This window comes from Cololabis saira, chromosome 23 (assembly GCF_033807715.1).
Source record: "Cololabis saira isolate AMF1-May2022 chromosome 23, fColSai1.1, whole genome shotgun sequence".
Taxonomy (NCBI): domain Eukaryota; kingdom Metazoa; phylum Chordata; class Actinopteri; order Beloniformes; family Belonidae; genus Cololabis; species Cololabis saira.
In genome coordinates this window covers 25,963,754-25,990,456 of record NC_084609.1, presented here as the reverse complement: position 1 = coordinate 25,990,456, position 26,703 = coordinate 25,963,754, and the positions used below count along the sequence as shown (strand labels likewise).

At 39.4% G+C, this 26,703-nt stretch overlaps 3 protein-coding genes across 4 annotated transcripts; 1 reads left to right on the top strand and 2 right to left on the bottom strand.

Annotated features, from left to right (window-relative positions):
- Positions 1 to 608: 608 nt before the first annotated feature.
- On the bottom strand, positions 609 to 13,871 carry LOC133423859 (serine/threonine-protein kinase 38-like). The gene is made up of 14 exons (XM_061714180.1): positions 13,513 to 13,871; positions 6,000 to 6,139; positions 4,809 to 4,860; positions 4,599 to 4,721; positions 4,414 to 4,497; positions 4,219 to 4,342; positions 3,545 to 3,699; positions 3,347 to 3,449; positions 3,157 to 3,218; positions 2,838 to 2,955; positions 2,592 to 2,715; positions 2,390 to 2,485; positions 1,911 to 2,002; positions 609 to 1,622 (listed from the first exon to the last, which is right to left on the bottom strand). The coding sequence occupies exons 2-14, from the start codon at positions 6,131 to 6,133 to the stop codon at positions 1,498 to 1,500; spliced, it is 1,392 nt and encodes a 463-aa protein (XP_061570164.1). The 5' UTR covers positions 6,134 to 6,139; positions 13,513 to 13,871; the 3' UTR covers positions 609 to 1,497.
- A 2,337-nt stretch (positions 13,872 to 16,208) lies between these two features.
- On the bottom strand, positions 16,209 to 20,787 carry med21 (mediator complex subunit 21). The gene is made up of 4 exons (XM_061714381.1): positions 20,673 to 20,787; positions 20,159 to 20,273; positions 19,264 to 19,364; positions 16,209 to 17,040 (listed from the first exon to the last, which is right to left on the bottom strand). The coding sequence occupies exons 1-4, from the start codon at positions 20,712 to 20,714 to the stop codon at positions 16,861 to 16,863; spliced, it is 438 nt and encodes a 145-aa protein (XP_061570365.1). The 5' UTR covers positions 20,715 to 20,787; the 3' UTR covers positions 16,209 to 16,860.
- A 19-nt stretch (positions 20,788 to 20,806) lies between these two features.
- fgfr1op2 (FGFR1 oncogene partner 2) lies at positions 20,807 to 25,946 on the top strand. Of its 2 annotated transcripts, XM_061714380.1 has the most exons (7): positions 20,807 to 20,858; positions 20,959 to 21,094; positions 22,102 to 22,238; positions 23,025 to 23,142; positions 24,483 to 24,625; positions 25,126 to 25,239; positions 25,502 to 25,946. In XM_061714380.1, exons 3-7 carry the CDS (start codon positions 22,104 to 22,106, stop codon positions 25,637 to 25,639), a joined length of 648 nt encoding a protein of 215 aa, XP_061570364.1. In that variant the 5' UTR covers positions 20,807 to 20,858; positions 20,959 to 21,094; positions 22,102 to 22,103; the 3' UTR covers positions 25,640 to 25,946. The 2 variants fall into 2 exon arrangements, with proteins under 2 accessions (XP_061570364.1, XP_061570363.1); XM_061714379.1 differs by lacking the exon at positions 20,807 to 20,858 and having other exon boundaries at positions 20,873 to 21,094.
- Positions 25,947 to 26,703: the final 757 nt, after the last annotated feature.

The window sequence follows — 26,703 nt, the reverse complement described above, 5'->3', positions numbered from 1 at the left end:
AAAGGCACTTGACATGTTTTGTCCACTGGGTCTGGGACTAATTAGAGATCAAATGCAGCGTAGCGGCTTTACGGGGGGGGATAGGGGGCGCACACAGCGGTTTGTTTGGCAGCGTGGATGAATGGAGGAGACTCCACGGTAACAGAGAGCGAGCACGTGACCGGCGCGTCTCCGTGTCTGAGGGCAGCACGCGGGGGTCACCGGTCACTGGTTAAAGGAGTATTCCAGCATGATTGGAGTGCATGTGCTCGTCTGCTCGTCTGGATATGCTGCGACTCTTAGAGGTATTGGGTTTTAGTTCTTCTTTTCTTTCTTTCTGAATCTCTATTCTAGTCATTTTTTTTTTGTTTTGCAGAGGTAGCGGAGAGCAAACGAGAAGAAGCAGGAGGAGAGTCAGTGACATTTTACTAAAACTAGTCAGGATTACAGACGAGGCCCGAACAGGACGCTGCGGATAAAAGAGAACCATCTTCCATTCTTCAAACATGTCAAAAATCCTTAATCTACAACCATAAACGGTGCATAACGTCTTCAAACATTCTGAGTTTCTATGATATTAGTCAGTGAGGATCAGAAGTATCAGCAGCTGTTTTTTCGTCTGGGTTTAAGTTTGACACGTTAGATGAAAACCAGAACCCTTGACTCTTACTGGGACCTCTTACTCTTGCTTTAAAGCAACAAAAAGTCACTCTCAGTTGTGTCCTTTATCTTTATCAGGACGCTGTCCTGATGGGACTGGTCTCAATCCCTTCATCTACATGGTTCAGGATGCCAGTCATGTTTATACTGCTGCTGGATCTCAAGTCCACCAAACATCTATCTGAAGCTGATGTCTTAGATAGCGTCACTATTAGACAATATCTTCATGTTCCACCTAACTGATATCTGTTTCAACTGTGTTTGATGCTCATGTTATTTAGATTATATGAATCTACGTTTAATCTCGGCTAGAAATTTAAAAGCAAAAAAAGGTTGCAGACGCTGAATCATGCTGGAACCTTCCTTCCAGAGTAACTTCTTATCGCTCATCCAGAGTTTGACTACAGTGTTCAGAGCTTGCCTTCAATGAGAAACTCAAGCTTGCATCTGAGTTCGTTCAGCCACCAGTGTAAGAACTACCAGCGTGAGGATCGTTTTCAAGCCTCAGCCCCTCTGTCACTTTTAGAAAGTTAAAAAAAAAAAAAAAAAAGCAAGAGGCTGTGATCATGCAGAATATCCTGATTTAGTGTCCTAGTTGATGAGCTGGCCTGAGAGCTATGGCTAAATACGGCACGTATGATACAAACAACCGAGGTAATGCGGTAAGGCTCCTTCAATTCTGAGCTGTTGGCGTTCTCGTGGCGGCTGAACAGACCTAAGTAACTTGTGATGAGGGTTAAATTTAGACTGACGGGCTGGCGGCGCAGCCTCCAGCACCAGCGGGGGCTCCACGGCCCGACCCTGTGTCCGTAAAAGTCTCAAGTTTTCCGCAGGACGCTGCCTCGCCGCGTGAGTGCGTCAGGCCTTCCCTGCCTTCATGTATGTGGGAATGGTGCCTCGCTGAGTCAGGCCCTCGAAGCGCTTGTACGTGTAGTTGAGGAACACCCAGTCCTTTGATTTGAAGTCGGGCTCCGTCGTGTTGGCTGTTCACAAAAAAACACAGGAAATCCTATTAATTCAATTATAATAACTAAATAAAAACAGCAACAGCAATTTGTTATTGTTTTCAATTTTACATAAGTGACCAGATGTTAAAATTCCTCTTGTAATGGAGCAATGTTGTAATGCTCAACTTCACCACTAGATGTCACCAAATCCGTCAAAATCTTTAAATACGCAGAATGATGGATTTAAATTTCATGAACATCCTCCTCTGCTGAGCAAACCTGAACCAAAGATAATTTCCTCATTACAGATGAAACATGACAAACCTGGCTGAAGAATGTCTGACTCTGGGAAATCGTCGAAGTTTGACGTGTCATCGATACTTTTGATTTCGATAGAAATGGCTGCCGGCCGCTCCCTGTGGAAGGAAAATTGTCGTTTATTTATTTGCGTTCTGAATAAGCCAGGTCACGTTTCTTTCACGTAGACTCAAGATTCAAGATTCAAGACAACTTTATTAATCCCTTGAAGGGGCAATTTGATTTGGCAGCTCGCGCCCAAACACACACATAACAAACACATAACACATTCAATAGAAAACAGAGAGAAAGTTGGCAGCTGTGTGCAAAAATCTGCAATTTGTTGCATTTAAAAAAAAGTGCTGATACCAATAAATGAATTAAAAAAACAGTCTATACAAACACTGTATACACATTCCTAGAAGGTACACAGCACCTAAATACACATTCCAAACAAATTCATAAGGATACATTTAAATTTAATAGCCTCTTAATAGACTCTTCACCTGATGTGCTCCCAGTCCACGGACTCAAAGAACGGGTGAGTCTTGATCTCCTCCACGCTCACGGCTCCGATCCTGTTCTCCGCATCAGTGCAGTACCTTAAATACACACACAGCAAATTAAAAATCACATGGCTCAATTAAACGAGAAAATAGTGGCTGATCAGAGCTACAAGTTTAGTGCTTGATGTCCACGAATAAAAACCTTAGTATCAAGTCTTTGGCCTTCTCTGAAATGGGGACTTCAGGGGGAAAGACGAGCGTTTCCTTCCAGTTCATGACCTTCCTGTATGTCTCCTGCGGCGTCTCTGAGCAGAACGGTGGATAACCTGCAAAAAGCCAAGCAGACAAGAGATCCCTCTTACGCTGTGCTTTTATTCCTGATATTTCCCCCCGTGTCATTCCCCTGAACGCTCCCCAGTTCCGTCTGTGTCCGGACTAACGTGCTTACCGATGAGCATTTCATACATGATGACGCCCAGAGACCACCAGTCACACAGCTTGTTGTATCCCGTCTGCATGAAGACTTCGGGAGCGATGTAGTCTGGCGTTCCCACCGTGGAGTAAGCCTGAAAGAGCAGGATATTGATCGGTGACATCTCCATACAGAACCTTGGAGAGTCTGCACGAACTAGAACATCTGACCGTATAAATCAATGCTGGACAAAATCCAGGTGCAATCTACATTTATATTCCTACATGCATCCTTTCTTTTCCCCTTAAACACTGACTTCTTATTGGCTGATTTCATAAACTGGACTCCACCATACCAGCTGTCTCCTGTTCTTCTTCCATGTTTCTGCTTTCCTCTTCGAATTCATATTCTGAAAAGCTGAAAGACCCAGAAGAGAAAAAGAGAGGAGAGTTGATCAGCATCAGACATCCCCAAAGATGCACTTTCATTTGTGTCTGGCAACACAATAGCTACACTTTATGGGGAATCTTAGATTAATGACTCACAGAAATCGCTGGGCGGGTTGTGCGTCAGGTTCCTATAAAATTCAGTGCGATGAGCCTTCTTCAGTCCCGTGCACAGGCCAAAATCCGACAGTTTTACGTGCCCCTGTGAGAAAACACACCCCATTGGTTATTTAATCAGCAGCTTCCCTCCCTGCTCGGCTCTGCTTCGTGCAGGAGGTTACGGGTCCGCGTTCTGACCCGGGAGTCCAGCAGCAGGTTGTCTGGCTTGATGTCCCGGTGGATGAAGCCCAGCTGGTGGATGGAGTCGATGGCCAGAACCGTCTCTGCGATGTAGAACTGCGTGGCCTCTTCAGACAGCGTGTCCTTCTTCATCAGCAGCGTCATCATGTCACCTGGCAACAAGAATCAGGATTCTCTCAGCCTGGATTTCATGGATTTGAAGTGACTCTAGGGGACTTTCACACTGCAAAAACTCAAAATCTTAAAAAGAATATTTGTCTTATTTCTAGTTAAAATTTCTCATTTCTAGTTAAAATGTCTCATTTTCAGTAAAAAAAAAATCTCATTACACTTAAAACAAGACTCATCACTGAAAAAAAAAACAATTTTCACCTGTTTCAAGTAGATTTTCACTTAAAATAAGTAGAAAAATCTGCCAGTGGAAGATTTTTTTGAGATAAATCTTGTCCCACTGGCATATTTTTCTACTTATTTCAAGTGAAAATTTACTTGAAACAAGTGAAAATTGTCAAATAACAAGTTATTTTTCTGGTAATGACTCTTGTTTTAAGTGTAATGAGATATTTTTACAAAAAATGAGACATTTTAACTAGAAATAAGACAAATATTCCTGATAAGATTTTGAGTTTTTGCAGTGCATCAGTGCTCCTGCATCACTGCATCATACGCACCCCCGGGCAGGAACTCCATGATGAGGTAGAGGTTCCTCTTGTCCTGGAAGCTGTAGAACATCTTGACCACCCAAGCGCTGTCCGCCTCCACCAGAATGTCCCTCTCTGCCCGGATGTGAGCCACCTGCAGGAGAGGAGGACCGTCAGGTGGTGAAAGCAACAGCTCCACCAGTGTGGCTCTTTAAAATACTTCACCTGTTCTTTCTCCAGCATATCTGCTTTTCTTAAAATCTTCATGGCATAGATGTGCCCCGTGTCTTTCTTCTGTACCAACCGGACCTGAAGGAGACGGTTAAAGTAAAATAAATGATGAGAAGTGCACTAGAAGGAGAGCAGATGCTCTGGCAACCTCCCAACATTTGAGTCCTCTGATGTCGCACCTCTCCAAATGCACCTCGTCCAATAACCTTGAGGGACTCGAAGTCATCCAGGCCAAGTCGCGTCCTCTTTAGGCGCAGGAACTCGGTCTCCTTACGGGCGTGCTGCGAGCGCCGCATTACTTTCTGCAGTTCACAAGACAAGAGGTGTCACACTCAGCTAGATATGGAAGGACAAGTGAAGCTCTGGACATGTGCTGGACCCTACTGTACCTCTTCATCATGCAGACCCTCTTCGTCCATGGCCTTCTCAAGCTTCTTCTGCCTGGAAACACATGTTTTTTAGGAGAGTCTGACTGAACCGTTTATTTTCTGTACACAAAGGGGGGGAATGTTGCGGAGTGGAAACTACTGAGGAGATATGAAGGTGTCAGATCTGGGTAAAATGCTTTGAACGAGCAGCTCAGGTGTCTCTGAACTGTTACCTGGACCGACAGGGAGATCAGCTCTCGGGTAACATGAGAACAGAGGTGATGGTTTATGAGCTGCCCTTTGTCTCGTTAACACTTCATGTGAACTTCTGTTGTTCGGTGGGGGATGAGGTGTCACCTGCAGCGTTAAACACCAGCTGCATCTGCCCCTCAGAGACCAGGCCCGACTTACGAGGGGGAAATAAACGCCTCACACGGCTTGGTTTTCCAGACCAAGCTCAGCTTTCATAAAGTCAAGTGTTGATGAGGAAATGGTGGGGTGGTTGAGCTTGAGATGGTGAGGAAAACAACATGCAGAGCTCCGGGTGGGGGGGGGTTGGCAGGTTAGGGCTGGGCGATATATCGAGATTTTAATATATATCGATATATTTTCAAACGTGATATGGTACGAGACAATATCGTTTATATCTATTTAAAAAAAAAATATATATATATATTTTTTTTTTTTTTTTATGATTTTGATATAGCTTATTTTGTGACAAATTGACTTGAATGTTTTATTTGAGATTTGCACAAATGTTTTGTTATTTGACAAACTGTCAACCTCAGTGGAAAAGTCTGCCTGTTACTGTCTACATTGTATTAATTGCACAGTGTATTTTAATTTAATTGTTATGCAGGAAAGGTATATTTGTTTTATTTTATTCAAGAAGCATCTTTATTCTATATATGCAGGCAGTTTATTTTTTATTTCATTTGTTTTATACATTTTGATATTGTGCAGACCTCTGTTAATAAAGGAACCTGTGTGACATTTGGCACGAGGCTTTGTATTAAAACTGTTTTTTTAAGGGTTTGCCTCAGAAAAAAATGAAGCTAACAGAGATGCTATGCTATAATGCTTTGGGGGAAACCCCAATTATGGCACAGAAAAAATATCGATATATATCGAGTATCGCCATTCAGCTAGAAAATATCGAGATATGACTTTTGGTCCATATCGCCTAGGGCAGGTGCGTTGGGGTAGCCTCACCTCATCTCGCGCTCCTCGTGCTGCGTGAGCAGAGTGCTGTAGAAATTCTCCAGGGTCAGCTTGGCCACGGTCACCCTCTCCCGGGTGTGGTTGCTCATGGGAAGGGATGCTGCCGTCCCTCCCGTCATGGCCATACTATCCTGTGACACAATCAAATAAATAACAAAGATCAATGAGCACATCAGTACATCAGCCTTCGAAAGTGCCATTACATCTAATTGATTTACATGAGTCTTGAGCTCTCATCCCCCCGATATCTTTATCAACTCACAAACCAGAAAGCTGATTTTTAAACCTTTTTTTATTCAAATACAGGGATCTCTCTCCATTTCTCTCTCTCTCTTTGTCTGTACACTGTTCTGTAAAACAAGGAGTTGGACTTGATTCATGAAACAATCACAAATTCCAGCGGTTGCATCATCGGTCAGGACCCAGGAGTTTGATACACAACTGCTGACCAACACACAGACCTGACCAGCTAATGTTCTTCCAGACATTTATTTTTAGAAGCTTTCAACAATTCAATACCTATCAATTATACATACCTTTTACTGTCCTTTCAACCTGACTTCTACTTTATTTTTTCCCTCCTAAATTACTCTTTTGTACTGAACTGGTAACAGTTTTGCATCAGTTATCATTTTGAATTGAATCATATAAAATAGTTCGGTCCAGACTTATTTGGAAAATGATTGTTTTTATTATCTGAAATAAAATAATCAAGATGTCATAAAAAGTATAGACTTTCGGCTTTAATTAAAGAGTTGGACCTTTTAGTAAATTATACTTCCATTTTCAGAGACTCAAAACGTTTTGCACTGAAATGAACCCTTAAATGCTGCATTATATTTGATACATGCATTTTTAAGGCCTCTTTACCACGGCCACGATGAAAAAATGGTTTTATACAATAATACAAAAAGTAAAAATGATTAAAATGACCTAATGTATTCATAATGACACAACAAAAATATTATTGTGAAAATGTTCAAGGCTAGATTGAGTGTTTTTAATTTCAATATAAAATAAATACTTCAAATAAAGAAAATAAGATTTTCTGAGCATTATTTAAGGGTTATGTCCAGGTCCAAGTCCAGGGTCCACCCTGGACACATTAGCAGCACTTTCACACTCAAACCTAAAGGCTACTTAACTCATCAATCAACCATCCGGCCTGTTTTTGCAACAAAAAAGAAAAGAAAAAAAAGCAAACTCCAAACATAAAAGCTTCCACTGGAATCTGAAGTACGTAGTTCCTTCCAGCTGTGAAGCAACGGCGCTGTAGCTTCCCTCCAAACCCACCCTGGTGTTGTGAATGTTGTTGTGAAATAGTCGTCATTGTTTGTGCACCCTGAAAATGACACAAGAAAACTGAAATGCCTCCAAACCTCTCCCACACTGTGGATATCCTGAGTGTGTTCACTGACAGAGGGAGGCAGACACATTTACAGCAACTATCCAGTCAGGAACCTCAGGTTAAATGTAAGTGCCCAGCAGCTGAGTGTTGTAAACAAGTTACTTCATGGAAACTCAATCAGTCATAAAGACACTGTGGAAACAATCTACTCCACAAAGAACTCGATAAACAGTCAGCAAAGAAATTATGCATAAGGGTCAACTTTGCTCAGTGCCTCAACTCTCCACATCCGAACTGAATCGTGCACACAAACAGATCCGAGACTCTCCATGCATATTAATTTTATCAGACAAAACTCCTTGCAAAGGAGCATAGAGGAATTGTGGCTAATGATTAGTCTGATCCAGGAGACTGATCCAGGTGTATGCAAAGTTCATACACACACCGAACTGTGCACCGCTTTGATTCTGCTGAAAAGGTCGACCTGGGCATATCCTTCTGCAGAAAGATTCCCGTAAGCCCAGATAAGAGCATCACATGCTGGTTGGTCACGGTCTACGGGCTTTTATTCCAGGAACTGATCGCTCAAATGTCCACAGGAATATCATCACACACGCACACACACACACACACCCGGTGGTTGGGATGAGAATGAAGACGCATAAATCTTCTCAGAGCTATCTATTCTGCTTTCAGTCAAGAGCTTGGGTATCGTGCATCTCAGAGGTTGTTTTTTTAACTAAGCTTACGTGTTGAAGTTGATGTGAAACTGATGTGGAGGAAGCCACGAGCCGCATTAAATCCTCTCAATGACATAATGATCATGAGATGAAGGAAGACAAAATAAGAGGGAAGTTTAATTTTCCTTTATATGATGTGTGCACGCACAAGTGAGGACGAAACAAGGATGGTGGATGTGCGTCTACAGTTGTGTGAAATAAGACCTGGAAACAGGCATCGTGGCATAGATTTGGGTACGTTTAATTCACCGTATGAATTGTTACAGATTACTTTTGTAATACTCTATTTGACCCGGTCTTTGTACATTTTGACCGTATAGAAACGTAATTCTTGCCATTGTAAGAATGAGACGTGTACCTGCTGAAATCACTTGCCTTTCCTTTCCTTGCCTTGCCTTGCCTTGCCTTGCCTTGCCCTGCCTTGCCTTGCCTTGCCTTGCCTTGCCTTGCCTTGCCTTGCCTTGCCTTGCCTAGCCTTGCGTATCTTCTCAACAATATCCTTGTGCGCCATCAGAACAGCATGAGTGGGCTTGATTAACAGACAGAGATTAAACAGCTCTGCGGCCCCGAGATACGAGCCCTGTTTCTTCCATTCATCGAGCCCTTTCCCGTCCCGGCCCTAACAATCCCACAACAACAGGACGCTTCCTGACTTCTGAGAAAATTTGTCGTAAGCTGCTCGGTCTGGACAAAAACAGGGACACCGGCGAAATGACTCACATGACCAGCAATTAAATAACAAACCTGAACAAACACCCAGTAGCACAAGCAGACTCTGTCTGCTCTCCTCTATATGCATACTGTATATGGCACGATATTAATCATTTATATCATTTATGGCAGGAGCTCAAAGGTGCCGGCCTGTGATTCCAGCTCAAAGTCGGGTTTCATCACGTCGTTATTTTGACTCATGATGATTGGACTGCACCTTCCCAAACAATTATAACTAAATACTAAAGCTGGATTACAGGATATATGTCCAAAAGACGATGTCAGTTATAGCTGACTATTAAAAAAACAACAAAGAGAAAGAAAGAAAGGCGAGCCAACAAGCTGTCTCACCTCGGCCCACCGGCGCTGAGGAGATGAGACCAGCGATGCGGGATGGGGGGGGGACTACGCTGATGTTTGGGTCACTACAGGCAACTCTAAAGCTGTGAAAGGTCACAAGCTTGTCATGGCTGAAACATTCAAGCTGCGGAGTGACGCGAAGAAACACAGAACCAGCAATGACGGATGCTTTCCGCTTCGATTTTCAGACTAATTGTTATGTGAAAGACGTCAGGATGTGACTCACTTATGCTCTGAAAAAATGGAGAAAGGTGGAAAAACAATCACGAATGATCCCCAAGTGAATTATAATCACAGCGCGTGTACACACACAACACACATATATTGTGTGTGTATATATATACTATATGAATAGAGTACATACTCTTTCTGTACTAAGGTTTACATATGAGGACATACTGTTTCTTTTTTTAATCATCTGGTGCTTTCCAGGTTTTAAAATGTAAGTAATCACAGCCTCAGATGAATAACAACAAACGACATTTCCTCTGACAGTATCCTCCTAATTCCTCCTCATCAGGAGCAGCCAGGCGCTGCTGATCAAACAATTGATAAGAAACAATTGATCAGCTGATCATCCAGTAAAACCATCACCACTAAGGTTTGGGGCTTCAGTTTGCTGGTCCACTATTATGCGTTAACATAATAATCCTGCAGATTATAGCCGCTGCCCGTCATTCTGCAAAGAATTTAAGGTTATTTCTGACCAATATTGAGTGTATCATTTGACAGTGAGAAAGATTATTCACACAACAGCCTCCGTGCACAACCAGGTGAGTTATCCAGCAGCCCAACCCAAACATATGGCCCTAATGGTCGTATAAATTTGACAAGTTGCATCTGAACAAACCACAAGACTCCTGGAATAAAGTTATTTGACAAGAAAAGGCTTGACAACTATGTTTATCATCAGACATTCGTGTTTGATATGAAACTGTGGTGTGTTTTAGGATGGAACGGTGCTGATTTGCACTTTTCAGCAGCCACAGTACCTGGGAGCATTGAAGCCATCGGGTCTACCATGAATTTCTCTGTGCATCAAAGTATCCTGATTCAAACGTGAGGTTCTCTGTCTGACGGTCACCACTTAGAGATCTGTAGCACGTCAGCAAATCAGGAGAACGTCTGAATGAAGAAAGTGTCAAGGTGCTGCAATGGCACGGACCTCCCTCCGACTGGGATGCTGCAGCAGAAGCTCAGAGAGCCGTGCATAAACCAACACCAGCCATTCTCAATGAACTGAAGCAAAGTTGTAAAAACGAGCAGGCCGTAATTCCTGCGGCAATGTTACACACTGATAAAGTCATAAAGAAGATGTATAACTCAAGCTAATGCTGCTAGAGGTAGCCCTGGAAACTATCAAGCGGTTGAATTATGGAGTTTATAAAGTTTTAGTTTAGTCAATTTGCAAATAAAAATGTCACGGGTTTAAAGACAACGTTACTAAGTTAATGTAGACTGACGTTTAACGGTTGAGGTCCAACTCCGTCATGAAACTACAGTTAAATAGTTTTTCATCATATTTAGGGAGATGATGAACATGGAAGTGACGCCTCAAAACCTGCAGAAATGTTGTGTTGCTAACTTGAGAAAAATGATCATTTGTAAACTAAATATTACAAATTTCAAAAGATAAATCATAGCATTTCCAAAGCTCTGACTTTCACTGAGACTAAACAGCCATGTAGACTTAAGCCAATTTAAAATAATAATCATATTAGTTTTGTGGAAAGCATAAATACTATACTGCAGTGGAAAATTCACTGTGACGGGGGCGTCAGCTCAAGAAGAGCAGCACATAAAGAGATACATCCCACCTGTGTCAGGCCTTTCATACAAGCCTGCAGTGGAGGTATTATGGTATGGGGTTGTTTCAGTTGATCAGATATAGATTCAGTAACATGATTTGATCAAAACTTTAGGTCAGCTCTCTACCTGAACACACTGAATAACCACTTTATCCACATAGCTGGTCCAACAAAATATTACAGTGTGACTTTTCTTCTTTTTCGGCATGCAGGCAGGACCTTATCAGGACCTTGTTTACCTCCTTTCACCTTATCATGTCCTGTTGTGACGAACTGACAAAGGTAGTCGGACCAGTGCTTCCAGTGGAAAGGCTTGCATGGAGTCTTTGTAGACGATATTGCTGCGAAGCTTTTAAGATCATTGTTCAGTGTTGGCTCTTAGTGTTTGTGTTTGCTTTGGGAGTGACTGGAAATGCACATCAATAATGTTATATATTTAACGTAAAATGTATTAATGTAAAATGATTTTTTTATTTTGATCAGAAATTGATGACTAAGCATTTTTGCGCCAGGTATTTTGACAAGGACACTTTCAAATTAGGACAAGCACCATTATTATAATGTAATAACAAGGCTTTATACTAATTCAGGATAGCATGCTGTTTTCAGGCTGAACTTATTCTGTTTCATCAGTCTACCGGTTCTCTTGGGAAACTGGTGTTACAGCTTTGTCTCCACTTCACAGTTACAGTAAATGCAGTTAGATGTGACGTTGAAAGAAGATAAAGATGGGGAACCTGGATGATCTGATTGCTGGATCTGGATCTGTGTCTGTGACGTCACAGGACCCTACAATCCTGAACGGCTCACTGAATGAAAAACTTTCCAACATTGTGGTTCCCAAAGTTGTGTTGTCTCAAGGTTTTTGAGTTGTGGGTCACCTCAGACACCCAAACTAGCAATACATGAAAGTAATATTCATAATATGTATCCTTTAATGTGATGTGTGTATGCACATCTGTGTTTGTGCTTGCCATCGCACCGAGGTGGGAAATGAAGCGTTGCATCACAGCTGAGGCAGCCAGGCCTTTAACTCTGGCTGGAGGGATTCAGCTTGACTTGAGGCTCGCCAGATCCACCCTATAGCTAAACAAACAAGGCCGTGCCACTCCAACACTCACAAGGAAGGCATTATAAAAGCAAGCTGGCTATTAAAAAGCTCAAGCATGCAGCCTAAAATTGGCAGTCAAAACTGACATCAACAGCGGGCTCCGTCCAGTTAAGCACCTGGGCCCAAAAAAGAAATTGCTATTCATGTTCAATGGTATTGAACAAATCAATGAATACAAGACAGGGGCAATAGGTTCATCAGTTATTTTGTATATAGAACAGGTTCCTCATGTTAAAATTTTGTCATTAGTATTGAGTTTATCTCCATGAGGAGATAAAAACAGTCAACAACTGCAACAGGAACAAAACAAGAGTGAAATTCACCTCCAGCCTGCCAGCTGAGAGTTTCACTATTTCTGTGTGAGTTATATCATTTTCCAGATTTTACAAAAACAGATAAAAAAAAAGGAAAATTCAGACAGGAGATCGTTAATGTCACTTTTTCCTCTTTAAAGGTGGATGTGTCAGTTCGGGGTAACAGTCTTCGGTCGGTGACTCCCAAACAGACACACTCCACCCTCAGATTACCGTACAGGAAACCTTTTCCACCAAGAATGAAAGGCCTCTAGTCATGACGCCGGTGAGAACACACATGTGAGCTTACGCACATTATTCACACACACACACACACACACACACAATTCAAACCTCTTAAAGGGCAAATAGTTGTGGCTCAAGCTTTCTGTTTATTTAATATTAACTACAGCTGAGTTGAAAAGTCATTTGAACCTTTCCATAATGGGATCCTACAGTAACATCTATATAAACAATTATAGCTTTATTATTTTAGTCTGGAAGTTCCCACCGGGTAAATTGCACCATAATCACTATGCAAGGCTGTGGTTTAAAAATGTGGGACGAATATTGCTCCAAATAAGACGAGCAACCTTATTTAGTATTGAAGGAGCCATCGTGTGATAAAGTACATGTTTATCAAGTCAGAGAGAAAGAAGGAAGAACTGCAGCAGAACTATTTGAAGGTTATTTTCCAGAAAGCCAGAAAACAGTAAAGTGATGGATAAAGTTCATTATCCTGAAAGGCATAAAATGACAGCCAATAAATCAGCTTTAAAAACATTCAAACATATGGACCCCCAAAGTGTTTAAATAGTAAAATATAAATGCCTTTCCCCCTGTGTGTTCAGCTTGTTATATCATTGAGTATTAGTGTCATGTAGTTTGTTTGAAAGTCACCTGCATGTTAAATTACTAACATGTTTACTAATGTTTTACTACAGCACCCTTCCAGTCCTGCTCCATCACTACACCACAGTAATGCTCAGTATTCCTCTCTAAAACACAGTTAATGGTATAAACCTGGGTGTATTAATAGAAATCTGCAGCCAGTTTGATCCAGTGTTATTGGATCTGTCAGCGTCTGTTATTATAGGCAGCATTAAACAGTTTTTAGGAATAAAATCACTCACCTCCGTGTCCTGCTCCAGAGTAAATTATTGGCGTGTCGCCAACCCACGACCCAGCAGAAAAGTAGATGAATAAATGAGATGTGTTATTACGTTTCTGCCTAATTCCTAGGCAGCTGAGCTGCAGCAGTTATTGGCTGCCCGTCACAGAACCCGACTAACAGTAAACATCGCCGATATCAGCGCCAAATCATAACAAAATCCCACACACGTCACGAGAAACCTGCCGTCAAATAATTCGGCAATATTTAACCGCCTACATCTGTGCCGCTGTTGCCCGAAATCCTACGTTTCCCTCGATTTTATCGCAACAAAATATGAAATAAGCACCGCTGCTTCCTGAGACCGACGTTCTTCTGGCAACGCAACGACGTACTGTGAACATGAATGACGCTCGCGAGAGCCAATCAGAAAAGAGCCACGGGGACCGTCTTCTCCTCCAGCCAATCACAACTTGGGATATATTTGAGTGACAGGTGCGTAAACCAATAAGAAAACCGTACAATCCGGCAAGGTTAATTCTGCTTGCAGAGAGAATATAGTGTAGTACCTACAGCTGAGATCTTTGTTACATCACTGTAGGGGTCCTTCTTTGTGCAGACCTTTACTAAAAATAGCAAAAATATTAATGTGATGTTAATGTAGAATATTGCATAAAACAACTGCAATATAGCTTGCTTCATCAAATAGCAAATTACATATGAACAAGAGAGTAAGAGCAATAATAAATAAGGTATAAATGGAGGTTTATAATTCATAATGCTTTATAAAATACAGTCAGAAAACATTTTATGTACTCATACTATAATGATGTCACTACATAAATGCAAAAGCTAAAAACGTATCCCATTGGTACAAAAGAGTCAATATTTGTCTAAAGACAATATGCAAAGATAAGACACCATAAAGCACGATAAGAGTCACACAGACAGACAGCAATTCTGAGGAAATTTATTTTTCTTCAGCCAGGAGCAGAGACTTTGCTCTAACTGCTGAAAATAATTGTAGCAGTGTATCAACCAATTCATAAAAGAAGTCATTATTTAATCATGACACTGCAGATTAGGCTTTCATGTTCCAGTATTGTTGCACAACAGTTGTTTCTTCCAAAGATCCCATGAAAATTGTTGGGACATGTGATCACACTGCCTGGGAACCTGTAGTTCCTTGTACACATCCAAAAGGTCTTGAGAACAAAGAGCAGGTGCATGGAAGTGGGGAAAAAATAATAAAAAACATGTTCCGCTCCAGCTGATTAGCTCTTAAAAACACAGATAAAAGTTTAAAACTGGCAACAAAGTTCTGCAACTAAAACACAACAGAGAAGCGTTCATATGGGACTGGAGAGTTTCCCTATCATGAATCTCCTTATTTGGACGGGTCGTGTCATTTTTACCGTAAGGGCCATGATGTCACCCGGCTGAGAGGCGGGTGTACCCTGCTAACACTTTTGGGTGTGGTGTCCAGCAGACAAGGCTGTTTTTATATTTCTCACATCAATGGGGCCCACTGAGCTGTGACTCGGCACCTATATTTAGATTTGGGCCGTAAACTCTCTGGCCTGCAGCCTATGCTGCGTAGAGTGCAGTTTAAAATGGATTCAGACCTGCAAGCCACATTTTTGCTGCAAACGAGACTAGATGGTTAATATGTGAAATATTATAACATCGGGACGGTCAAATGTAAATCTGGAATTTAAGACCATTCAGCAGAAGCACAGATTCAGCAGATTTATGTGGAGTCATGACTAATTAATTCATGTAATAAAGTAATGTGAAGGTGGTATTGCCTGGTGAGCAAATGCAGTCACTTGTTAGCATTAAATGTGATAATAAACACCTCAGTAGCAAAGGTCGCAGGGGTGAAACAGTATCATTAAGAGATTAAGACAATCTGGGCACATTGTTCACCCAGGGGGCACGTTTGGAAACTCTCGCTGTGGCTGCGATCATCAAACCTTCAGGCAGCACTTCATCAAAGGCAGATAGCGTGTGATTCTTTCGGTTTATTCGTTTCAAACAAATTAAGGTGCAACCTGCTCTGTGGTCCCGTTTTATGAGGTTTCTTGTGCACCTTCAAATATTGCCTTGAAAGGCACTGTTAATGTTAAACAGCAAGTGCAGGTTTTGTATAGGCGTGCGCTACTACACAGACATCTTCCTCGAGATAAGACTTGTTTATTTCTCAAACACAATGCAAAACCATGATTGGTATGCACTGCAGCAGCATAATAATGTCCGCAGTCCAGAGCAGTCACCCACTGAAAACAAAGACTGCAACAAAGGAGGCCCCAGAACTGTCAGGCAGCAGAAATCCTTCAGTGAGCAGTGACGGAGGTGAAGAAAACCTACATAAATCAACTAAACAGGGGAGGGCTGCTGCCAGGTCCAGAGAGAAATAGTCCCACCGGTCCCCAGACACTGAGGTAAACCTGCTCCTGTCTGAACTCCAGTTAAAATCTATTTTTGGAATTGATTTTAAAACATTTGTATTTGTTACATTTGAATTGGGAGAGCTTACGTGATGCTCAAATGGTTAGAGGTGGTGTATGCGATTAAATGTATGACCAGGTGTGAGATGAAAGAAGAAAAACTCCAAAATGAGACCGTTGATCATCTGAAGGATTTCAGATTTGGACCCTCAGAAACGCACAAGCCAAGTTTAAATAATGTGAAAAGAAGCGTGTGAAAAAAGTAAAGCACTTGTAAACATCCGTCATTTATTAATGAGATGTAACATAATAATTCTTTAAAATTAACAATTCATGAGAATATACAAGTTCAAACTAATCAAATCTGTGTTGGGCTGATGTTTATTTAAAAATGTATTCACGGGTTCACAAGAAGTTATGTACCGGTAACCTTCAACAAACAGACTTAAGGGGGAGCAGTGCTTTACAATATATAAACAAAAAAAGAACACGTGAATATATCATTGATAATATACAAAATAAACTTTACAAAACTTGACAGTTCAAAGATGAAGAGGAACTTTTGAAGATCTTTGTCAAGAAAAATATCACAAACAAAAGTGACGTATACATGATGATGTTGTGTTCCTTTCTTTTTAACTTGGACTGAAAAAGAAAAAAATTGATTTTTATCTACATCTTAATGACAACCTACCTTAAGGAAACAAGTAAATACTCGTTTTCTTTTTGTGTGTGGGGGGTACAAATCCAGCCCCATTACATGATTTAATTTGTATCAGCTAAAGTTTTTCACCCAGACAACACTGTGTTTGAGAGTTTGGAGGTCTATTTTTGGTGGAGGAAAAAAAAAAAAGAAGAAAGAGTCAAAACTGAAAGAAATTAGTGAAAATTGTCCAAAATGTGGCGCTTTTTGCCGTGGGTCAGGAGTCGGCCGGTGACGGCAGACTGGGTGCTCCATTGCGAGTGCGCAGCTGAGACTGAGCGATGTCGGCCAGGGCGTTCTGGATCTTCTCCAGCAGCATGTCCCCCCGATAGACCACCTCCTCCAGACGAGCCGCTGCGTCGTGGTTCTCCTCCTCCAGCTGCCGCAGGCTGGCCGCCTGATGGGAAGTCACAGGGGTCACCCATTATAGCAACATCCATTCTTTTTTTCTTGTTTCAAAGAACAGGCACAAATACATGAAAGGGCATCTTCCCTTTGACTCCTAAAAATAAAAATGCTTGAAGATGATGTGCTAATCTGATTGTCCGGTCAGATGAAGACGTTGCATTTGTAAACCACAGTAGTGTGCTTTGTGCTTTGTCCCATCCATAACTTACCTAAAACACAGCAGTGACAGCACACAATGAAGTTCATTCTCTCACCTACAAGCCTATAAAACTAATTAAAAATAACTAAAAATGAAAAGAAATCTCAAATTTCTTCATACACATCTTTTTGGCACAATACTGACTTTAACCCCCTCTGAGATATTATTTGTTACTGCTATTCCTTCGGATCTGTTGAGAAGTAAATCGATTTTCATATTCTGCTTTGATATTTGAGTCTGTAGAGACTCTTGATTTAAAGATGTGCAGCCTTGTCAATGGCTTACGTTTGTTTTTTATTAATACAAACAAATCTTAGATGAGTTTCTACACTTGCCAGTTATAGTAGCTGCTAAGAAAGTCTCTCATAATTATGTTGTGATGGTTGCTTGTAGACAGACTGTCTTTTTAATCTTATTTGAACTGAAATGGAGCCAGCACTTCAGTATTCTTGGCCATCATTAAATTAACCAGTCACACAGCGCACCACAGAGTGTCAACAATTGTCTTTGCCATTTTCTTGATTGATATCATTCCCACTTACTTTGAAAAATGTTCCTCTCAGCTTTAGTATCGCCTGCTGGGAATTTAAGATCCCATCAGTCCATGATAAAAAGCAATTGCCTGGTATTAGGCCACTTTCAGAATCTTCTGTTCACATTATATGACTTTTGTTTTGTTACCAGGAGTCTAGAAGTATTTTTACTGAATGGGTCACCAGGTCAGCTGACTGCTGAAGCATGTTATCAACAAAACACATGTGGGAAATGAGCTGCCACCACGTGCAAAACGTGATGCAATTATTTGAAAATGGTCTGGCGGAGCAAAAGGTGTAAGCTGTCCTCCTAACAGAAGAATGTAAAAATTTAAGAAGCTAATTTCTAATCAATTCTACGACAAATAAGTAATTTAGAGTCAGAAAAATGTCACACATTAATTGACGGATCCTGAAGTTGTCATCAAAGGACTGTTTATGCTTTTATTGCTTTAATTATATACATCTACTGTTTTGAGGCAATTTGCAAAATGGTAAAATCTAAATGTTCTTTACATCTCTTTATATATTTTATTTAGACTAGGACTGTAAATTTATACTATAGCAAACAATGTAAGCAGCTAAGGATGTTTTAACTCAGATTCGGGAGACACACTGACTATTTATTTATTGCTAAATAAATATAATCTTATCACTGTGAGACAAATAGCATTGATCTTTTATCTCCTGAGCTGAGGGCAATTTGGAGTACATTTTGTAGTTATTTTATTATTTTTGTCTAGAGATAATAAAAAGGTTAAAAGAAAAACAAGGAACAAGAAAGATATTTGTACTAGAAAGTGTTATTTAAAGCACTGCATGTTGCACTTTGCTATTGCACTTAATTTTCTCCCATAAATTATATAACCAAAAAATTGCCTTGAGAAGAAAATAAGGAGAATTTTCATCATAAATGTGAATTTTCATTTGTTTATTTATTTGGATTTTGTGGATTTCAGCTCACGTATAAGTTTAGATCTATTGGTAAAAACAGAGCTTAAAAACATCTGGGTCCTTACCCACACTTGATCTATTTAGATATCCTGATGCTTACTCCAAAAATACATTGCCCACACGCTCATATGACTTGCATTATTTTTTGACCCAGTTGTCCTGAGGGAGCCGTGTTAAATCTCGGATATCCTTTCATTTCCATGAAAGGAATCAACACAGATATAGCATCAGTCTCCACAACTTCCAAAGTGGAAAAAAAGAAAGTGGCTCATTACTGTGCAGCTAGATTTCAATTTGTATCTCAGATTCAGAATTATTGTATTAAAAAAAGAAAATTTTACACTTTAACAATTACTAAAGGATTTTTTTTAATAATGAAGAGAGATAATTTAGGTTTCCAGAACACTTCACTGTCACTATTGAAAGCAAAAATAGCTCCCTCTGTTGCCAAAAAGATAGAAATCCTAGAAGGGTGCATGATGTGCATGTGTGAATAGTTATTAGAAGGATTTGTGAGTGTGCTGACCTGCAGAGCTGCTGTGGACTCCTCACTGGGCAGAGAGTCAATCAGCACATCCACATCTTTGGCTGTTCTGGCTATGAGAGCTGCAAACAGCTGGGCATACTCTGGACCAAGATGAAGCAGATAAAGTGTCATTATATTACAATACAGGTGTTACTAAATACATCCAACAAGACTAAGAGCTCACGCAATGAAACCTGAACAGCACAGAAGATAAATGTAAAAGAAATATGTACTAATGTAGCAGATGTGCGTAGTAACAAGTTACATTTACTCCGTTACATTTACTTGAGTAAGTTTTGGGAAATGTTGTACTTTTAGGAGTAGTTTTGAATCACTATACTTTTTACTTGAGTAGATTTGTGAAGAAGAAACTGTTACTCTTACTCCGCTACATTAGGCTACGTTGAGATGTTACTTTTCTTTTATCCCTTTTATCCACGTACGTGTCAATCTCATGAATCACTGGGTGATTCTTTGGGAAAAATGTTTGTTTTTGCATGTTTTGTCACATTTACACAGACTCAAACTCAAACACAAACACAAACACACACACACACACAGTTATACGAGTTTGTGGGCTTGTTCTAGTTGAAAAAGAAAAGTACAAAGGCTTGAAATTTTGTGTGCATTTACTTTAAGATTATTTGAATTTAAGCTATTTTTTTTTTTAAATTTATTTTATTATGTTATTGATTTAATTTGCCTGAAGATGATTATTTTGTACTTTTGTCTGTTTGAATGGTTGTGTTAAAAAAAATAATTATTTGGATGACTACTTTTTACTTGTACTTGAGTCATATTATTCTGAAGTAACAGTACTTTTACTTGAGTACAATCTTTGGCTACTCTACCCACCTCTACTAATGTGTCAGTATTTATGTGTTAAATCACAAACCTTCCGTGGGGTTTGCGGGCTGGTCCTTGTTGATAGCCGTCTGGATGTTGCTGAAGGATGCAGGAGGCGCACATTGTTGCAGAACACCGATTGCGTTACAAAACTGATCTGCGAGCTGCAGAAAGAAATACATTTAGTCAAATATGTCTCATTTTGAGAAGAAATAAAGCTAATAATTGCTTGAATCTGTCACCCAGAATCTAGTAACTTTGGGCTAGGGGTGATTTTAATGTCTCCATCACAGCTTTGACATGTCAGTGAAACACCACTGAAACCCTTGTAATAAACGTGTCTGGATCTTTAATGTTTTGTTCTTGTTTTTCTACACAAACATCATACTATGAACTTTTAGCATCTTTAGCTTCACTGTCACCTGAAACCATGCGTCAACAGCTGCATACTACAAATGAGTGGAGCTATTAAAGTGACATTACGGGATGACTAGCGTATTCATTTACGTCTCTTCCCTATAAAATTGGTGCCTAATGTGAAGAAGAACAAAGATCTAATTCACCGAATTAACAGCGTCTTGTAGTTGCGTTAGCCGGTCCGCCATCGCGCCTGTGTGCGCCGGGCAGATCCCGCGGCTGTTCTCGCGAGAGCGAGTCGATCCCGCGGCTGTTCGCGTCTCGCGGGATCGACGCGTTCTCGCGAGAGAACAGCAGTCCTTGAGTTAGCAGCAGAGACAGCACAGACATCGGTAACAGCCACTTGAGGTTCTACTTAAGGCTTAACAATTACATTAAACACTGCTTAGATTAATGTTTATACAATATCTTACATTCCTTGTGTTTTAAAAGGGACAAGAAGCTCAACCAAGACTTCAGTTGGAGGCAAACCCCACATGTAGGCATGTAGCTGAAGTTAGCTACTAAACATCAACAGGAAGAGGCTGATAAAGTCAAGTTTTCTGCACTTTGAGCTCTGCAGGACCAGGTAATGGAGTTTCTTCCATGATTAAAACGCTTTTCGTATACCAGTCGATAAAGTACACGAAGTTATCTGCGGTATAAGCCCATAAGTGGATTTGCATCTTCCCTGTGATGATTAAGCTGATCAGGAAAGTCATGTATTATTATGTTTAGATATTTATGTAGTATATATTATCTGTTGAGAGGGATAGTTGAAACTATGTAATGTATGTTATATATTTATTGGGTATGTAGCACATATATATTTATAGGGATATTTATGTAGTTTATATAGTGTATATTTATATAGATGTATATAATATAATATAATATAATAATAATATTGTATTTTCTAGATATTGATATAACATGTATGTAATATTTATATTGTCTATATACTTATTATTGTATTATTATGTAATAATAGGCATGTTTACATAGTAAATACATATAGTATTTATATAGATTATATTTATATGGATATTGTGTAGATATAATACTGTAATAGCAATAAAGTAAATCCATAGTGTTATAAAGGGGTAGGACCTAGGAAAAAGGGTACACTTCTTCCTACTCCTTTTTTTTCAAACATATGTTTATATGAAGATGTAAATGTTTATCTTTTTATTATTATGTTTTACTTTCATTTTATATACATGCTCGAAATAAAAATTCCTTCATTATTATTATAAGTGTCGAGTCTATTAACAAACGTTGTGCGTAACGAAAATATGAATAAATATATAAACATTGCAGTTAGATGATGTAGTTTTAAGTAAATTATCCATCAGAACTGCTATTGAAGGAAGTTGAATGTTCAGATTAATGCCAGTCCTAACCCTAACCCACTCATATAAAACCTGATTAAAATGCAAAATAAAGAATAATCATAGGCATAAGTACATTGACGCATCACTGCGTTTTTTACTCATAGAATAATTGATTGCTCTCAGCCAGTGTCAGCCACTAAATGCATTACCTTGTTTAAATGATCCGATGTTGATGTGATTTCTGTGGCTTGTTGTTCTCCAGCCATGAATTGTACTCTGGAGAAAGTCCTGGCAGATGCCAAATCGTTAGTGGAAAGGCTTCGTAACCATGACAACGCTGCTGAGATGTTAATTGAACAGACAACATCTTTGAATAAGCGAGTGGACGCCATGAAACAGGTTTGCTTTCACATTAATTATTTTGCTGTTTGTATGTGAATGTTGTTATAAAATGTATTTTTAAGGGAACATTTTGAAAGTTATGGCCCCTGGGTGGCAGCATCGTACCAGAGGAGAAACTGGGCTGTAGCACCTAAAGATTATTGGGATTTAGGAAACAATGCAAGTTCAGAATAATGCTTCATACCATTATTTGACATTTACTGTTTGACGGAACTAGTGGAAACAGCTCTGTTTTTCTTTTTTATTTATGTTGCTTTTTGTGTTGATGTGTTTTTTTGTTTCTTTGTGTCCTCTGACAGGACATAGTGTGGGAGATGCCCCCCTTCTCTTTCCTAGTGTCATCCTTTTATGACCTAATGAAAGGGCTGCACTGAACTTTTTGCTGCAGCCTCAGGCATCTGTCTACCCATGTCTTACGTTGTTTGTTAGTCTTTTTTTTGCTTTTCTTTGGACGGGCCATGCTGAAATTAAATTTCGTTGTACGCTGGCTCAATGACAAATAAAATAATCTTGAATCTTGTTCACTGGATTTGGACTGAGGTCATACAAGACACAACAGTGATTCAGTGTACCTATATTTAGGGCAATAAGAAAATATATAAAAAATCTTATCCATAATTCTTACCTTTTATGAAACTATTTATCTTAATGTTTTGAACTGCTTTAAAAACCAAAATCATAACATAATAACAGCCCATTTGTAAATAAAAAAATCTGAAAGCTAATGAGATGTAAGTTTACCTTTGTTCACTTGGAGCTGGTTTGGTTATTTGCTGTTTGCAGTACCAGGAGGAGATTGATGCACTGAACCAGGTCGCACGGCATCGGCCTCGATCCAGTCTGGTTTTAGGAATCCAGCAGGAAAACCGTCAGATTAGAGAGCTCCAGCAGGAAAACAAAGGTGGGCAACTCAATGAATGATTCTGCTCAGGTAGGTCCTGGCTAAGAGTTTTTGTTGATTTATAAAGCAAATTATGAAGAAAGGTTGTACAATAAAAGCTAAATGGCAATGAAGGAAAATTCTAGAAAAAAAAGAGTACAAAAAATTAACTATATGAAAGTTAATAAATCTGAACAAACAAGGCGGGGAGGTGGGGGTGTCATCTCTTGAGAAAGGAGCAGCACTTTTCATATGAAAGAAGGTTAAGCAACTGCAAGAATGTGTTTATATCTTGGAAACATCTCAGGGTCTGTTTCCACAACTTGGTCTAAATGATCATATTCCAATTTTTGCATGGATTCAGATGTTCTCAGATCAGCTTCAGGCCTCATTCATATGTGGAAATAAATCTGATTTTTGCATTTGCGACTGCTGTCCAAGTAAACGGATCCCTTTTATTATTATTCATACATCCTTGAAAAAGTCACAGTGGTTCTTCTCTACTCTTAAATATTCCTAATCATTTGTGGACCTCCAGGTATGCTTCATAAAAAACAATGCTGTGAACAATATGCTCATTAGTATGTGTCATAACTTCAAGAATAACAAGAAAAACTTGAAGTGTTAGTCATGGCCCTCTCCTTTTACTGAATCAACTGAAAACAGGAGTAAAAAAACAGTTTGAACACTGAGGATGAGAGTCACTGTGCAAATAGAAATAGATCAATACACGGTTTCACCTGCATTCATTGAAAATAGCATTGATGTTTCTTCCCTTCCCTAAATTTTTCCAGATTATTAGCCAAGCCCAGCTACTCTGGATATCTTTTCTCAAGGTGTTAGTCTGTGTTAATGCAGATTTTGGATACTTTTAAAAGCTACCTGCACGTCACTGTTGGAGATATACAAAGAATACAGATAGTGAAAAACGTAAGACAAGCTTCACTAAACAACTGAGTTGATCTGTGTCAAATCTAAATAATTTGTAATTTGCTTTTTTTGTTTTAAATAGATAAATCATAGGAAGCAAACAACAATAACTGCCTGCAGGTTTATCTAAAAAGTTTTAATAATCCAAGCATGGAGATTGAGAAAGTTTAACTTCACCCATACCTGAATTAATTGAAATGATCACACAAATTTAGTTTTTACATTTGTGGGCAGATTCTGCAGATTTTATTTCCTCCTTTTTTTTTTTTTGCAAAACAGTGGCAGGATCTTGTGCATTTCTTAAAGAAACAAGCAGCGTTGAGGAACTTAACGTGTTGCCTAATGTTGATGTAGCTGGGGAAACGAGTTGACGGATGTCTTTCCGCAGTGTTTAACGGTAAACTGAACAAATGTGTTCACTCTTCTTGCAGAGCTACGAATGTCACTGGAGGAGCACCAGTCTGCGCTGGAGCTCATCATGACCAAATACAGGGAGCAGGTTTTTAGACTCCTCATGGCCAGCAAGAGGGACGACCCCGCCATCGTCACCCAGCTGAAGGAGCAGCACACCACGGTCAATTAACAACACTGATTCCTCCAATTGATCATTGTGATTTTAGTCTTCTTTGACAGGAGCAGTCTCAGGTCCTAATAAACTTTGTGAGATCAGACTGCCAAAGTTTCTGGTGAAGGACACATTCACCCTCACATATATACAAGGAAACTTACAATTGCTGCATCAAATTGCATGTAAAAAGGGCTCATTTTGCCAGTGTTGGCACTAACCCATCATATGTATGCAAATAGTTGTAAAAGTATATATATATTATATATATATACATGTATGTATGTATGTATATATATATATATATATATATATATATATATATATATATATATATATATATATATATATATATATATATATTTCCAACTTTTTTAAATCATGCTTTTTAACAAAGGGACACTAAGAAATAACAACGCTTGAATAAACAGCCGTAGAACAAATATTTCCTCTGTTACAGCTTTCCCTTCTTGAACATTCATTAACTTGTTACATTTTTTTTCTTTTAGGAAATGCAAGCGCACATAGATAAGATTAACGAGATGGCCTCTGTCATGAGGAAAGCAATAGAGGTGGACGACGGGCGGGTATGTGAAGACGAGGAGAGGATCAAACAATTAGAGGTAAATATTATGTCCCTATATAATACATTTTATGTCCCTTTTTTTAACTTGGGTTATGATTCATATACATATTTAATGTTATATTACATCAAACCAGATCATCTTTAAATATTCTGAGAAATTTGAAAACTACAGATTTTTAAACTTTAAATCAATCTTTAACCAGTTGTTGTAGGAACAATGTTTTGCACTTGTCGCATTGACAAGAGTTGGCATTAATCAGCAACTGAAGCAGAAGTGTATTTTTGTTTCTGTGTTCCAGCTGGAGAATAGTGGACTCAGGGAGCTGCTGGGAATCAGTCGTGAGGCGTTCCTGGTCCTGAAAAGGGACGACCCATCAGAGAGTACGTCGCTATCGCCTCTGATGACCAGCGGTGACGTTAGTTTACGGAAAAGCTAGAGTCCAAGCTCCGCAGCAGCCGCAACAGTGTACAGAATGTACAGTTTAATGCCACTTACCAACATCAGCTTTCAGCCCCCAGACTCTTAAGGCAAACTCTCTTACAGCATGTTGCTCCAGAGCCGCCATTCTGTCTGGTTTATTCAGACGCAAGCTTTACACCCCTTTACCTTTTTGTTTTTGTTTGTGTTTCAGCAATTTCTGCCTTTTTTTTGCCAGCATGCGTGATTCTTTGGTGCCTGTGAGGTTTTAAAGTATGAATGAATGATAGAAAAGCCTAACTTAAAATAAATCTGAGATTATAAGATTGTCACTGTTGACTTCATATTTATTTACTTTGAAATGTCACACACAGTACAGATTGTCATGTTTGTGGTTCTGTTTTTATTGTCTCGGTAGATTCACGTTTCTCACTTTCACTACCCGTGTTGTTGCGTATTGTCTTCAGCCACAAAAAAACAGGAATGGAAACAGCACTCAGCACGTACAGTTGCTCCTTTTCTCCTCAGTCAGTGAACAAAGGCTGGAAATTCATACGGCTACCCTTCCTATTAAAACAGATGCGTGACTTGAATTACAGTATATAAATATAAACAAGGAAAATTGAATATTAGAGATACGAATGGTTGGGGCACTTGATGCACAAACATAGTCTGCATATATACATGCATATACATGGGGTATGTGGTGATTTCTTTATTTTTTGTTTGGGGGGGCGGGGTGCACATGCAAAATAATTGTTGATTAATCATAACCAAGGTAAAATGTTCAAATGATCTTGATGTTCACATGAGGCCATGTTCACCCAGCCCTAACATTTAGATTAATTTTGTGTTTTAATGAAAGATATTATTCCATGCAGCGGAAATTATTTATTTTTTTATGGTTATTAACATAAAACATTAAAAGAATTAGGCGTAGGGGCTTTTACTTTTATAAAATGTCATTTTAGTATAATAAGAGTTAAGTTCGTCATAAAAATGTTTTAGTCAGCTGTCTGCCATTTAACTATTTTTGTTCTTTTATTTTTCAGTATGACATGTTATGGAGTCTATACCAAGTCT